This window comes from Somniosus microcephalus, chromosome 1 (genome assembly GCF_052327205.1).
Source record: "Somniosus microcephalus isolate GS21.2 chromosome 1, FLI_Smic_1.0, whole genome shotgun sequence".
In the NCBI taxonomy this organism is placed as follows: domain Eukaryota; kingdom Metazoa; phylum Chordata; class Chondrichthyes; order Squaliformes; family Somniosidae; genus Somniosus; species Somniosus microcephalus.
The window spans coordinates 462,541,525-462,558,532 of NC_140987.1; the positions used below are offsets into that span (position 1 = coordinate 462,541,525).

A 17,008-nucleotide genomic window follows, 5' to 3' on the forward strand; every position below is an offset into this window, starting at 1 on the left:
TCCTTCCATGACTGGAAAGCGATAAAATGGATGCCGATACTCTCAAAATCTTGACAGCTATTTAATTAGTTTCTCACTCAGTTGATTAATGCACATTCATTTGATCAGTTTGATCGATCGCTGTCTTGCTACTTACAGCTAAGAATGCTGTTTATGCAGTGACAAGTCACTGGATCTGATCCACAACATCTGTCGATTCAGCATTACACACTGCATTCAAATGAACTGATAATTCCATTTTTTAAGCATTAAATTCCCACTTTGCTGCATTACTTACATTACTCAATTTTAAATTATTGGATAATTCAAACTGTTTAATGCAAAAGCCGGACAACCGGTGTGGGCTTCAGGTACCGAACAAGAGCCTCCGGGCCGGGCGTTTGCCCCAAGCTGGGCGGCAGGCCCGGGTTAATAGCCGCCATCTTGAGAGGCTCAAGGGGCAGCAGGGCACATGCGCGGCCCCCTTGGGCAGGAACCAGGAGAGAATGTTGTGAATTTCTATCCTGGACTCAGTGATGGCTTTTGTAAACTCCTTTTACAGGCTGTGAGAAGGGCGGCATTTACAGACCGCAAACTCAAACCAAATGATCACATCAAGATCTGACAGTCACTCCACTCATCAGGACCTGAATAACATCGGCCTTTGAACGCGGAAGGAGAAATGTTTGTCTGTGGGAAAAGATTTCCAACATCAGTGTGACTGGAAAAACACCGAGACACACACACCCGAGTGAGAGTGTTCCTGTGCACTGACTGTGGAAAGAGCTTCAACCAGTTACACAGCCTGGAAAAACATCGCACCATTCACAGCGGGGAGAAACCGTACACGTGCTCCATGGAGAAACCGTGGAAAGGGATTCAATTACCCATCCAAGCTGGAAACTCATCGACGCAGTCACACGGGGAGAGGCCATTCACCTGCTGTGTGTGTGGGAAGGGATTCACTCACTCGTCCATTCTCCAGACACATCAGCACTGACAAGAGACCATTCAGTTGCACTCGATGTGGGAAGAGGTTCAAGCAGCCATCCAACCTCATACTACACCAACGAGTTCACACTGGGGAGAGGCCGTTCACTTGCTCAGTGTGTGGGAAGGGATTAATTCAAATATCCCACCTGCTAACACACCAGCAAGTTCACACCGGGGAGAGGCCATTCTCCTGCTCAGTGTGTGGAAAGAGATTCACTCGTTCATCTGAGCTTCTGACACACCAGCGAGTTCACACTGGGGAGAGGCCATTCACCTGCTCCGTGTGTGAGAAGGGATTTAATTGATCATCGAACCTGCTGAGACACCAGCGAGTTCACACGTGACTGCAGGGGTTGGATTCTGCTTTTTATCACATCCAGGATTGAACCATGTTCATTCTGACAGTTGGGGTTTGTTTCTGATACTTGCCTTTATTAGCCGTGGCATAGCATATAAGAGCAGGGTGGTTATGCTTGAACTGTATAAAACACTAGTTAGGTCACAGCTAGAGTACTGCGTGCAGTTCTGGTCACCACATTACAGGAAGGATGTGATTGCACTGGAGACGGTACAGAGGAGATTTACCAGGATGTTGCCTGGACTGGGGAATTTTAGCTGCGAGGAAAGATTGGATCGGCTGGGGTTGTTTTCTTTGGAACAGAGGAGGCTGAGGGGAGACCTTGTTGAGGTGTATAAAATTATGGGGGGCCTAAATAGAGTGGACAGGAAAGACCTATTTCCCTTAGCAGAGGGGTCAACAACTAGGGGGCATAGATTTAAAGTAATTGGTAGGAAGTTTAGAGGGGATTTGAGGGGAAATTTCTTCACCCAGAGGGTGGTGGGGGTCTGGAACTCACTGCCTGAAAGGGTGGTAGAGGCAGAAACCCTCACCACATTTAAAAAGTGCTTAGGTGTGCACCTGAAGTGCCGAAGCCTGCAGGGCTACGGACCAAGAGCTGGAAAGTGGGATTAGGCTGGATAGCTCTTTGCCGGCCGGCACAGACAAGATGGGCTGAATGGCCTCCTACTGTGCTGTAAATTTCTATGATTCTAGGAGAATAATGTACTATCAACTGGAATTCAGCCCAATTGAAGAGAGGGAAAACAAGGAGGGAGACTACAATTCGTTAAAGCTGCAGGAAAATGAGGGAAGTGGCAAGGGGTAAGCCCCATTCTCCCCCAGTCTGTGGCACCACACGTTACACCATTGGGTCAAGCATCTTCTAACAAGCGTGCATAGATCAAAACAGGCATAAACAGCCATTGTCTCACTGCTCCTGCCTCTGGGGAATTCATGGCGATGGGGTAGGCAAAGGGCTGGAATTAATTGAATGCAGTAGGAACAGTTTAATGAGGTGAAATTAGACGGGTTAAGCATCATGTTCGTGGCTTCTTATTAAACAAACAATAGCGTGGAATCGAACATGTCCAAAGCAGCTTCCAGCAGCAGTATTTAAATAGTAGGGCTGTGACTGTAACCAGGGTGCATTTCCTTCCTCGATCTCTCTGCGCCCTTTGACACAGCCGACCACACCATCCTCCTCCACTGTCCAGCTCGGTGGGACTGCCCACCCCTGCTCTTAGCTATCCGATCGTAGCCAGAGCATCTCCAGCAATGGCTTCTCTTTCCAGAGAAGAGAAGCATCTATCTTTGGCTTCCCTCCTCTGCATGCCAACCCTTGGTGACATCATCCAAAGACATGTGGTCAGCTTCCACACATACCCCAACAACACCCAGCTCTACCTCTCTGCCACCTCCATGGCCCCTGTGCTGTCAAACTACTTGTCCGAGCGTGGCCCGAGATAGCCCAACCCACAGGATTTGTACAAGTTTTCACATCTCCAGCACAACTGACTATCACAGGACTCCTTTGCAATTAGCAAGGTGCGAAACAGAGTGTATCTGCTATTTTGCACTTCCAATGGTATCCCACTCATTCTCCTTACCTTCATCTTGTCCACGAATCAGTTTCTGGGTTGTTTTCAGCAGGTTTGATCTCATTCTAGTTAGCTGGTCCAACAGGCTCCGGCGAGGAATATCGTAGGCATTCCTGTAAGTCTGAGGCTTAACATCCTAAGTTTTGAAGACAAGATCATTTTTAAATTGAATTTTCTTGGCAAAAAATCCAAATACAATTTCAATCCAAATACTTCCATCATTAACGAGGCGACGGAGCTTCTATTACAACACAAAAAGCACATTTTATTTCTTCTTCAACCAAGTATAGTAACTGATGGAAACAATTATTTACCTTGTTTAGGATTGCTATCTGAAAGCCAGCAAACTCCTTCATGCTTAGTTCCACAGGCCTGAGTGGCACTTCCCCCGTGATTCCTTGCAGCAGCTGCTTGAAGTCTCTGCGATGAGCCAGAGACAGCACACTAGATTGGTTCTTAACTTTGATTCCCAGCTCTTGTGGGGTCTTTTTCCCAACAGATGCAATTATACGGTCGGACTCTATTTTGGCCTGAAACATTAATCAGCTTTATATTACATACATTCCATTACAAATTCAGGTCTGCTGTAGCAACTCTCTCGGGTTCAGTGACATCAGTCGCCCCTGTAAGTGGCTCCCATGATCCTTACGTGCTGGAGTAGACTCGCACTGCCCAATATCTACCTGCGCGATAATGTAACCCAGGGATGTAACGATAGTACTCCCTTATGATTTGAACAGGATATTTGTGTGTTCTGCATGTGCCCCAACCCACCAATCTTTGAGGGTGAACGGAGAAAGCACCCGGTAGGAAAAGGCCAGATACGAATCATTGAGCTGCTTTAATTTACAGCAAGCGAGTACAGAGCAATAGCTATGATCAAACTCACTTCATTCAATCAGTACAACTTGTCTTCATGTAAAAATACAGAAGAGTACCCCTCCCCACAACAGTGAGTCACCTTGTGTAACTTAAACAAAACACACTAACTGCCCTCCTGCATTCTCCTTGAGCTCAACCCCTCAGCCTGCTCATTTCAAAAACTTATAAAATTCTAACAGGACTGGACAGACTAGATGCAGGAAGGATGTTCCCGATGGTCGGGGAGTCCAGAACCAGGGGTCACAGTCTAAGGATAAGGGGTAAGCCATTTAGGACAGAGAGGAGGAGGAATTTCTTCACCCAGAGAGTGGTGAACCTGTGGAATTCTCTACCACACAAGGCAGTTGAGGCCAATTCATTAAATATATTCAAGAAGGAGTTGGATATATTTCTTAAGGCTAAAGGGATCAAGGGATATGGGGAGAAGGCAGGGACAGGGTACTGAATTTGGATGATCAGCCATGATCGCAATGAATGGCGGAGCAGGCTAGAGGGGCCGAATGGCGTACTCCTGCTCCTATCTTCTATGTTTCTATGTAAGAGAAAAGAGACCCAGCCTGTTCATCCATTCCTGATGAGTGTAACCTCGCATTTCTGGTATCATCCTTGTAAATCTTATATGCACTCTCTCCAGTGCCTCTATATCCTTTTTATAATATGGCGACCAGAACTGGAAGGTTGAGTAGGCCACTGACAAAGTTCCAGGGACCACAGTCTTCCCAACACAATGGGTGCTTGTTGATTGCCAAGTCAAGCTAACAAGTTGCTGATTGTTTATAGTCTTTGGGAAACAACATAGCCTATTAGCATTTTAACCACCTTTTATCTTAATGACCCCTTTAAAAAAAAATGTGAACACACTTTGCTTTAAAACACAACCCTTAAATATTACACTTTCCCCCCCAAATCTTTTCTATGGAAAAACTGACAAAAATCTCAAAATGTGATACTTCAAATTACAGATTCAGTTTTGATATACTTCCTAGACATTTGAAAATTACATTTAAAAAAAAACAACTTGCTCTATTAAACAGCCTACCAAATCTAAACTACACAAATTAACTCAGCATGTGTTCTTACAACTGTCTAACAGCAACTTCCTTACAGTTCATCTTCCAGGTTTCTTGTTTCCCCATCTGTTGTGAAGCTGGTGACTCACGCTGGCTCCCAGCTGGTTTTCAGTATCTCACCAATGTGTGAATGTGGGCGGTGTGTATTTGGGGGAGGGGGTGGAATCTGGCACAGCCAAGTCTAACACAATAGCAAAATACTGCAGATACTGGAAATCTGAAACAGAAAACACTGGAAAAACTCAGCAGGCCAGGCAGCATCCGTTTTGACGAAGGGTCCCAGACCCGAAACGTTGACTCTTTTTCTCTCTCCAGGCCCTGGCCTGCTCAGTTTTTCCAGCATTTTCTGCTGTTGTTACAGCCAAGTCTGATTCTGCCGACACGTATCATCCATATATGTACACTTTCCAGTGACAGTGACCAGGGTAGATCCTGACCTTTGCACTCCCTAGCCCAGATAACACTGAGGCCAACTGTGACCCCATCACAGTTCAGCACAAATCATTCATGGGATTGGGGGTAAGGTACTGACTTGGTTAACGAACTGGTTGGCAGACAGGAAGCAAAGAGTTGGAATAAACGGGTCTTTTTCCGAGTGGCAGGCAGTGACTAGTGGGGTACCACAGGGATCGGTGCTAGGACCCCAGCTATTCACAATATATATTAATGATCTGGACGAGGGAACTAGATGTAATATCTCCAAATTTGCAGACGACACAAAGCTGAGTGGGTGCGTGTGCTGTGAGGAGGATGCCGAAAAACTCCAGTATGATTTGGACAGGTTGGGTGATTGGGCTCATGCAGTATAATGTGGATAAATGCGAGGTTATCCACTTTGGTGGCAAAAACAGGAAGGCAATTATCTGAACGGCAAGAGATTGGGAGAAGGGGAAGTGCAACGAGACCTGGGTGTCCTTGTGCACCAGTCGCTGAAGGTAAGCATGCAGGTGCAGCAGGCGGTTAAGGCAGCAAATGGTATGTTGGCCTTCATAGCAAGAGGGTTTGAGTACAAGAACAAGGATGTCTTGCTGCAGTTGTACAGGGCCTTGGTGAGACCACACCTTGAGTATTGTGTGCAGTTTTGGTCACCTTATCTGAGGAAGGATGTTCTTGCCATGGAGGGAGTGCAGCGAAGATTCACCAGACTGATACCTGGGATGGCAGGAATGACGTATGAGGAGTGATTGGGTCGATTGGGCTTATATTCGCTGGAGTTTAGAAGAATGAGAGGGGATCTCATTGAAACTTATAAAATTCTAACAGGACTAGACAGACTGGATGCAGGAAGGATGTTCCCGATGGCGGGGGAGTCCAGAACCAGGGGTCACAGTCTAAGGATAAGGGGTAAGCCATTTAGGACAGAGATGAGGAGGAATTTCTTCACCCAGAGAGTGGTGAACCTGTGGAATTCTCTACCACACAAGGCAGTTGAGGCCAATTCATTAAATATATTCAAGAAGGAGTTGGATATATTTCTTAAGGCTAAAGGGATCGAGGGATATGGGGAGAAGGCAGGGCCTGGGTACTGAATTTGGATGATCAGCCATGATCTCATTAAATGGTGGAGCAGGCTCAAGGGGCCGAATGGCCGACTCCTGCTCCTATCTTCTATGTTTCTATGTTCATTAGACCGGCAAACTTCCTGTCTTTAAGTTTCAGTACCACACCATGCTAAACAATGGGGAGAGCCGCACCACACCATGGTGAACAATGGGGAGAGCCGCACCACACCATGGTGAACAATGGGGAGAGCCGCACCACACCATGGTGAACAATGGGGAGAGCCGCACCGCACCATGGTGAACAGTGGGGAGAGCCACACCACACCATGGTGAACAATGGGGAGAGCCGCACCACACCATGGTGAACAATGGGGAGAGCCACACCACACCACGGTGAACAATGGGGAGAGCCGCACCACACCATGGTGAACAATGGGGAGAGCCGCACCACACCATGGTGAACAATGGGGAGAGCCGCACCACACCATGGTGAACAATGGGGAGAGCCACACCACACCATGGTGAACAATGGGGAGAGCCGCACCACACCATGGTGAACAATGGGGAGAGCCGCACCACACCATGGTGAACAATGGGGAGAGCCAAACCACGCTAAACAATGGGGAGAGCCGCACCACGGTGAACAATGGGGAGAGCCACACCACGGTGAACAATGGGGAGTGCCACACCACACCATGGTGAACAATGGGGAAAGCCGCACCACACCACGCTAAACAATGGGGAGAGCCACACCACACCATGGTGAACAATGGGGAGAGCCGCACCACACCATGGTGAACAATGGGGAGAGCCGCACCACACCACGCTAAACAATGGGGGGAGCCGCACCACACCATGGTGAACAATGGGGAGAGCCGCACCACACCATGGTGAACAATGGGGAGAGCCGCACCACACCATGGTGAACAATGGGGAGAGCCGCACCACACCATGGTGAACAATGGGGAGAGCCGCACCACACCATGGTGAACAATGGGGAGAGCCGCACCACACCATGGTGAACAATGGGGAGAGCCGCACCACACTACGCTAAACAATGGGGAGAGCCACACCACGCTAAACAATGGGGAGAGCCGCACCACACCATGGTGAACAATGGGGAGAGCCGCACCACACCATGGTGAACAATGGGGAGAGCCGCACCACACCATGGTGAACAATGGGGAGAGCCGCACCACACCATGGTGAACAATGGGGAGAGCCGCACCACACCATGGTGAACAATGGGGAGAGCCGCACCACACCATGGTGAACAATGGGGAGAGCCGCACCACACCATGGTGAACAATGGGGAGAGCCGCACCACACCACGGTGAAGAATGGGTAGAGCCGCACCACACCACGGTGAACAATGGGGAGAGCCGCACCACACCACGGTGAACAATGGGGAGAGCCGCACCACACCATGGTGAACAATGGGGAGAGCCGCACCACACCATGGTGAACAATGGGGAGAGCCGCACCACACCACGGTGAACAATGGGGAGAGCCGCACCACACCATGGTGAACAATGGGGAGAGCCGCACCACACCACGGTGAACAATTGGGGAGAGCCGCACCACACCACGCTAAACAATGGGGAGAGCCGCACCACACCACGGTGAACAATGGGGAGAGCCGCACCACACCATGGTGAACAATGGGGAGAGCCGCACCACACCATGGTGAACAATGGGGAGAGCCGCACCACACCATGGTGAACAATGGGGAGAGCCGCACCACACCACGGTGAACAATGGGGAGAGCCGCACCACACCATGGTGAACAATGGGGAGAGCCGCACCACACCATGGTGAACAATGGGGAGAGCCACACCACACCATGGTGAACAATGGGGAGAGCCGCACCACACCACGCTAAACAATGGGGGGAGCCGCACCACACCACGGTGAACAATGGGGAGAGCCGCACCACACCATGGTGAACAATGGGGAGAGCCGCACCACACCACGGTGAACAATGGGGAGAGCCGCACCACACCATGGTGAACAATGGGGAGAGCCGCACCACACCATGGTGAACAATGGGGAGAGCCGCACCACACCATGGTGAACAATGGGGAGAGCCACACCACACCACGGTGAACAATGGGGGGAGCCGCACCACACCACGCTAAACAATGGGGAGAGCCGCACCACACCACGGTGAACAATGGGGAGAGCCACACCACACCATGGTGAACAATGGGGAGAGCCGCACCACACCACGGTGAACAATGGGGAGAGCCGCACCACACCATGGTGAACAATGGGGAGAGCCGCACCACACCACGGTGAACAATGGGGAGAGCCACACCACACCATGGTGAACAATGGGGAGAGCCACACCACACCATGGTGAACAATGGGGAGAGCCGCACCACACCATGGTGAACAATGGGGAGAGCCGCACCACACCATGGTGAACAATGGGGAGAGCCACACCACACCACGGTGAACAATGGGGGGAGCCGCACCACACCACGCTAAACAATGGGGAGAGCCGCACCACACCACGCTAAACAATGGGGAGAGCCACACCACACCATGGTGAACAATGGGGAGAGCCGCACCACACCACGCTAAACAATGGGGAGAGCCACACCACACCATGGTGAACAATGGGGAGAGCCGCACCACACCACGGTGAACAATGGGGAGAGCCACACCACACCATGGTGAACAATGGGGAGAGCCGCACCACACCATGGTGAACAATGGGGAGAGCCGCACCACACCATGGTGAACAATGGGGAGAGCCGCACCACACCATGGTGAACAATGGGGAGAGCCGCACCACACCATGGTGAACAATGGGGAGAGCCGCACCACACCATGGTGAACAATGGGGAGAGCCGCACCACACCATGGTGAACAATGGGGAGAGCCGCACCACACCATGGTGAACAATGGGGAGAGCCGCACCACACCATGGTGAACAATGGGGAGAGCCGCACCACACCATGGTGAACAATGGGGAGAGCCGCACCACACCATGGTGAACAATGGGGAGAGCCGCACCACACCACGGTGAACAATGGGGAGAGCCGCACCACACCATGGTAATCGATGATATGAAGTATGTTCAGTTTATTACCTGTTGGCTGAGTTTCTTGAGGTGAGAAATGACACTGTAACTGAGCCCACATTCGATACTGTTGTCACCGATTAAATTGGGAGCTCCCATCATCCGCAGTGCTTTTTTCAATGGCTAAAAATATAAATACAATGATCAGACATCAGGAGCATGGGTCATGGACAAATTAAATGGAGTCAACTATTAACTATCATTTTATAGCAATAACACAACACCAGAGACTTTGTATAAACGCTGTCCACAGCCTTGCCAGCGACGCCCATATCCCAGGAACAAATAGAGAGAGAGACCCGGGGTGTATGTACACAAATCTTTGCAGGTGGCAGGACAAGTTGAGAAGGCTGTTAAAAAAGCATACGGGTCCTTGACTTTATTAATAGAGGAATAGAGTACAAAAGCAAGGAAATTATGCTAAACCTTTGTAAAACACAGATTAGTCCTCAGCTGGGATATTGTGTCCAATTCTGGGCAACACACTTTAGGAAGGATGTCAAGGCCTTGGAGAGGGTGCAGAAGAGATTTACTAGAATGGTACCAGGGATAACATAATTTGTGACTGTGACAACGGTAAACTATCCCTCCTCGTCCTTCTCGACTTGCCTGCAACCTTTGACATGTTTGACCACTCCATCCTCCTCCAACGCCTCTCCACCATTGTCCAGTTGGGTGGGACTGCACTCGCCTGGTTCCATTCTTATCGTAGCCAGAGAATCACCTGCAACGGCTTCTCTTCCCGCTCCCGCATCGTTACCTCTGGTGTCCCCAAGGATCTATCCTTGGCCCCCTCCCATTTCTCATCTACATCTACATGCTGCCCCTTGGCAACATCATCCAAAAACACAGCGTCAGTTTCCACATCTACCTTCTCTCAACCCCTCCATGGTCTCTAAATTGTCAGACTGCCCGTCCGACATCCAGTTGTGGATGAGCAGCAATTTTCTCCATTTAAATATTGAGAAAGACTGAAGCCATTGTTTTTGCTCCCCGCCACAAACTCCGTTCCCTAGCCACTGACTCCATCCCTCTCCCGAACATCTGTCTGAGGCTGAACCACACTGTTCGCAACCTTGGTGTCATATCTGACCCTGAAATGAGCTTTCGACCACACATCCACAGCATCACTAAGACTGCATATTTCCACCTCCGTAACATGCCCCTGCCTCAGCTCATCCGCTGCTGAAACCCTCATCCAACCTCTAGACATGACTATTCCAACGCATTCCTGGCTGGCCTCCCACATTCTACCCTACGTAAAGTTGAGGTCATCCAAAACTCGGCTACTCGTGTCCTAGCTCGCACCAATTCCCGTTCACCCATCACCCCCTGTGCTCGCTGACCTACATTGGCTCCCGGTTCAGCAACGCCTCGATTTCAAAATTCTCATCCTTGTTTTAAAATCCCTCCATGGCCTCGCCCCTCCCTATCTCTGTAATCACCTCCAGCCCCACAACCACCACCCCCCCCCACCCCGAGGTATCTGCGCTCTTCTAATCCTGCCCTCTTGAGCATCCCTGATTATAATCACTCAACGATTGGTGGCAGTGCCTTCAGTTGCCTGGGCCCCAAGCTCTGGAATTCCCTCCCTAAACCTCTCCGCCTCGCTACCTCTCTCTCCTCCTTTAAGTCGCTCCTTAAAACCTACCTCTTTGACCAAGCTTTTGGTCACCTGCCCTAATTTATCCTTGTGTGGCTCAGTGTCAAACTTTTTGTCTTAATACTCCTGTGAAGCACCTTGGGACGTTAAAAGGTGCTATATAAATACAAGTTGTTGTTGTTGACAAGGGACATCAGTTATGTGGAGAAACTGGGGTTGTTCTCTTTACAGCAGAGAAGGTTAAGAGGAGATTTGATAGGTGTTCAAAGTCTTGAACGGTTTTCAGAGTAAATAAGGAGAAACTGTTTCCAGTGGCAGGAGGGTCGGTAACCAGAGGACACAGACTTACGGTAATTGGCAAAAGAACCAGAGGGGACACAAGGAGAATTTTTCTTACAGTGAGTTCTGGTGATCTGGAATGCACTGCCTGAAATGGTGGTGGAAGCAGATTCAATAGTAACCTTCTGAAGAGAACTGGATAAATACTTGAAGGGAAAAATTTTACAGGGCTCTGGGGAAAGAGCAGGGAGAGTGGGACTAATTGGATATATCTACCAAAGAGCCAGCACAAGCACGATAGACCGATGTGCTGTAACCATTGTATGATTCTATACGGTTAGTTGATGATCAGCAGTAATACTGTCTAAATAGCCCTACACCTAGGACTGCTGCTTCCTACACAGTACTCAGCAGCTGTCAAATTACCGCCCCAATTACAGTCCCAATATTGGCCCCGAAGCGACTTCCAGCATCTGAAGAGCATTTTCTGATCACTTGTTCCCTCCAAAATAGAAATTAGACAAAAGCTCAAGAGTTTTCTGCACCTCCTGCTACCTTTGTTCCACTATTTGCACATACCAACAGATAATATGGAGGCATGGTCTTCAAGTAATTCTCAAAGGTTTGGCGCCACTTCAGATTTGGTTTCAGTTTGTGCACTTTGAACAAATCATCTGTAAAGACAATAAAACAAGCAATGAGAGGTCCTTGGGTATGAACGAATAAAGTTGACACCTATTAATAGCATCAAACCTCAATCAGATCGGTCTAATTTACTTCAATACCTCCCTCCTCTATGAGCTCCACCACTCAGAAACAGAAGAGCAGCAATGTCATAGGAACACCATCACCTCCAATCACTCAGCATCCTGACTTGGACATACATCACCGTTCCCTCACTGTCGCCAAGGGCAGCACGGTGGCATAGTGGTTAGCACTGTTGCCTCACAGCGCCAGGGACCTGGGTTCGAATCCGGCCTCGGGCGACTGTCTGTGTGGAGTTTGCACATTCTCCCCGTGTTTGCGTGGGTTTCCTCCCACAGTCCAAAGATGTGCGGGTTAGGTTGATTGGCTATGATAAATTGACCCTTAGTGTTAGGGGGATTAAATACGTGGGGTTACGGGGATAGGGTGGGATATGTGTTGGTGTAGGGGTTACAGGGATCGGGTGGGATATGTGTCGGTGCAGGCTCGATGGGCCGAAATGGCCTCTATCTGCACTGTGGGGTTTCTGTGATTCTGTGTGAATATCCTGCAATGCCCTACCTAACACCATCATACCGACTGCAGCGGCTCGAGGAGAAGGCTCACACCACCTTCTCAGAGCAACTCGGGACGGGCAATAAATGCCCGCCTTCGCAGCGACGCCCCCAGCCAGCGAACAGATTTTTTAAAAATCCATTGTATTAACCAATGCATTTTATATTCAAGTGAAGTAGTTAATTTATGCACAAATTGGTTCTCTATAAGTTTAATAATCAATACATTTGGATGTGGTTTGGTGGCAACAAGGACATAAAATGAATGATTAAATTTCCACTGGGGTGTCCCCATCAACAGGTCCAACCCTATAATTCACCACATCCATGCAGCAAGATTATACATTACAACTTAAATGTGTCAACGGCCAGTTAACTACAACCAAGGTAGAAGATGAGGTAAAATTTACAAATCCTGGAACTAGAATATGAGCGACATGCACAAAGCAAACCCACCTCCCGGTGAAGGACACAGCGCCCAACCCACCTCCCGGTGAAGGACACAGCGCCCAACCCACCTCCCGGTGAAGGACACAGCGCCCAACCCACCTCCCGGTGAAGGACACAGCGCCCAACCCACCTCCCGGTGAAGGACACAGCGCCCAACCCACCTCCCGGTGAAGGACACAGCGCCCAGTGAGCGACATCCCGGTGAAGGACACAGCGCCCAACCCACCTCCCGGTGAAGGACACAGCGCCCAACCCACCTCCCGGTGAAGGACACAGCGCCCAACCCACCTCCCGGTGAAGGACACAGCGCCCAACCCACCTCCCGGTGAAGGACACAGCGCCCAACCCACCTCCCGGTGAAGGACACAGCGCCCAGTGAGCGACGTCCCGGTGAAGGACACAGCGCCCAACCCACCTCCCGGTGAAGGACACAGCGCCCAGCCCACCTCCCGGTGAAGGACACAGCGCCCAGTGAGCGACGTCCCGGAGAACGGTGCGGCGTCCCGGTGACGTATGAGGAGAGATTGGGTCGAGTGGGCTTGTACTCGCTGGAGTTTAGAAGAATGAGAGGGGATCTCATTGAAACTTATAAAATTCTAACAGGACTAGACAGACTAGATGCAGGAAGGGTGTTCCCGATGGCGGGAGAGTCCAGAACCAGGGGTCACAGTCTAAGGATAAGGGGTAAGCCACTTAGGACAGAGAGGAGGAGGAATTTCTTCACCCAGAGAGTGGTGAACCTGTGGAATTCTCTACCACAGAAGGCAATTGAGGCCAATTCATTAAATATATTCAAGAAGGAGTTGGAGTTGGATATATTTCTTAAGGCTAAAGGGATCAAGGGATATGGGGAGAAGGCAGGGACAGGGTACTGAATTTGGATGATCAGCCATGATCTCATTGAATGGTGGAGCAGGCTCAAGGGGCCGAATGGCCTACTCTTGCTCCTATCTTCTATGTTTCTATGAAGGGTGGGGCCCCCCAGGTGAAGGGCGCGGCGTCCAGAGGACAAGGCAGCAAACAGTTATATGACCCTCAAAAGATCTACAAAACTACAACAACATGCATTTATATAGCGCCTATAATGTACAAAATGCCCTGAGGCACTTTACAGAGCGCTAGGAGGAAGCACAGAACACCGAGTCAGGGGAGCGGGGTTTAGGAGAGGTGTCCAGCAGAGAAGTAGATGGGCTGGTGGGTTTTGGGGAGGGACTCCCAGAGAGTAGGGCTCGGTGGCTGAAAGCTCCAACACCAACGATGGAGCGACGAGGGGAGGCACAGAAGACCAGAGCCAGAAGACTGAAGGGTGCGAGAGGGGAATAAGTTTGGAGCAAGGCGATGGAGGCATTGAAAAACGAGATCAACATTACGTCTAAAATAAAATGGAAAATCTGTGAGCTGCCAGTTGCTTATTTCACAGCAACACATCAGAGTAGTTTCATTAACTACACAAAAAAATGTAAAAATACACAATAAATAAACCTGCAGCATCTTTAAATATTTGATTCAAAGTTTCTGCTGAAGGAGTTTTAATAGCTATCCTTTGTATCATGTCAGAAACCCTCTTCCCTCACACTTATTTACAATCTAACGGTCCATAATACCAATGAACATACCAAGCTGTGGGAGCAGCACGGGGTAGTTGTAAGGCATAACAAAGAGATTCACGCAGGTTAATGTTGTGCTCGCCTTAAGGTAACCAAATGGATGGCCCAGGTCACTGTATTTTCCACTACTGCTCACAAACACCTAGGAATAAAGTTTAAAAGTGAGTCAGTAAAGCCAAATATTGAATATTTTTCAATCAAGAGTGTTATTTGAAGGGAATACTTGAAGGGGAAAAAATTATAGGGCTATGGGGAAAGAGCAGGGGAGTGGGATTAATTGGATAGCTCTACCAAAGAGCCAGCACAGGCCCGATGGGCCGCATGGCCTCCTTCTGTGCTGTATCATTCTATGGTGTGGAGATGCCAGAGTTGGACTGGGGTGGACAAATGTAAGAAGTCACACAACACCAGGTTATAGTCCAACAGCTTTATTTGAAGTCACAAGCTTTCGGAGTGCTGCTCCTTCGTCAGGTGAAGTGGAGAGATGCATAAAGACACAGCTTATATAGTCAGAGAATAATGTCAGATGTTTACAGGTAATCTTTCTAACTGCCATTTATCACACCTCGGCAGAGAGATAATCACAGCAATCAAAGGTGTGAATGGTGTCCAAACAGGTCAGTCAGGAAAACATTACATCAAAGAACAATGAGGTGGGGTCACAAGGGGTCAAATGTCGCAGATGCTGGGGTCTGTGTGAAAAACAAAAAAACAGACAAAAAACATTTTTTTTGCTGGAAATCACAGCAGGTCCGGCTGCATCTGTGTAGAGAGAACAAGCCAACGACGACTCGAGTCTGGATGACCCTACGTCAGGTGGGGTTACATGTGGCGTGACATGAACCCAAGATCCCGGTTCAGGCCGCACCCATGAGGACGGCCTGAACCGGGATCTTGGGTTCATGTCACGCTACATGTAACCCCACCTGACGTAGGGTCATCCAGACTCGCGTCGTCGTTGGCTTGTTCTCTCTACACAGATGCGGCCGGACCTGCTGTGATTTCCAGCAAAAAAAATGTTTTTTGTCTGTTTTTTTGTTTTTCACACAGACCCCAGCATCTGCAACATTTGACCCCTTGTGATCCCACCTCATTGTTCTTTGATGTAATGTTTTCCTGACTGACCTGTTTGGACACCATTCACACCTTTGATTGCTGTGATTATCTCTCTGCCGAGGTGTGATAAATGGCAGTTAGAAAGATTACCTGTAAACATCTGACATTATTCTCTGATTATATAAGCTGTGTCTTTATGCATCTCTCCACCTGACAAAGGAGCAGCGCTCCGAAAGCTTGTGACTTCAAATAAAGCTGTTGGATTATAACCTGATGTTGTGTGACTTCTTACATTTATCATTCTATGATTTGCACAACTAGTATCTATTATCATTACACCATATTACCGTGACTTTTGAACAGCTTTCAGTAACTTTCAAAATTGAGTGTCTTGGCAGAAAAGATGAAGTTGAAGAGTTGCCAGTTATGCCCTTGGCTCTTTGGGCTCCTTGCTGCATCACTCTCCAGATGAGGCACAGCATGCAGCCTGATCCCATTATCCTGGAGCCAAATCAGGGAAGAGCAATTTAATTGTGATCAATCTGCTAAATAGCCATTATATTGTATCTGTCTGAGATACCTTGGCTTTTCAAAACAAACATGTAAAGGATGAAACACGATTGTTCATCAGTTCCTCTCTCGCAGCGTTGCTCATGAGGTCTGGGGCACAGTTGTATTGCTTCGCTGTTAAGATGGAGCAGTTTAACCTGGCCTGTCCTTTTAAGGCCACTGCTCTGGTACTTCCCGTGGTGGCGTAATCTAAATAGGCATATTCGAGGTCAATTAAAGGCTTACGACTGAGGGAAGTTAGTGTAGATTGGCGGTTGCTTGTAAATTCCCCAGCTCCTGTCCTTGGAGAGGGTCGTCATCAAAGTCAGAAAAAAACAGCAGGAAATTACTGGCTTTTTAAAAAGGAAATTGACACTTAGAAGCATGATGAATGCACACTGGCTGCTGCAAAAATAGATACACGTGTATATATCCACAGTACCTTGCTTTCATTTTCAGGTTTTAAAATCTATGTAATGATACACTTGCACCCACGCTTTATATATAGAATGTATGAATGGAATAATGCCTCTAAAGAGCCAGCATAAGAGTCTTGGCTCGTGGATTAAGAGTGGCCCTTGATGCTGCCAGTGCCCCGGAACCAAATCCCAGCATCAATAACTGGCCCAGAATTTCCTGTAAACTTCGGCGTACGCCATTTCTCTAGCAAAGAAGCACCAGGAAATTATGGCGCAAGTGATTTATGCCAGTTTCTACACCAAGGTTTCCTGGGTCGTCTGCTCCCTCGCCCAA

At 48.9% G+C, this 17,008-nt stretch overlaps 1 protein-coding gene across 3 annotated transcripts in view; it reads right to left on the bottom strand.

Annotated features, from left to right (window-relative positions):
• ints6l (integrator complex subunit 6 like) overlaps window positions 1–17,008 on the bottom strand; it is a 263,802-nt gene that overhangs the window by 26,018 nt on the left and 220,776 nt on the right. For all 3 annotated transcript variants that reach the window (XM_086002385.1, XM_086002375.1, XM_086002380.1), the window contains 5 exons: window positions 14,660–14,792; window positions 11,914–12,008; window positions 9,462–9,575; window positions 3,225–3,440; window positions 2,920–3,046 (listed from right to left, as the gene is read on the bottom strand). In XM_086002385.1, the coding sequence (XP_085858511.1) occupies window positions 2,920–3,046; window positions 3,225–3,440; window positions 9,462–9,575; window positions 11,914–12,008; window positions 14,660–14,792 (685 nt within the window). The remainder of the gene's footprint in view (window positions 1–2,919; window positions 3,047–3,224; window positions 3,441–9,461; window positions 9,576–11,913; window positions 12,009–14,659; window positions 14,793–17,008) is intronic.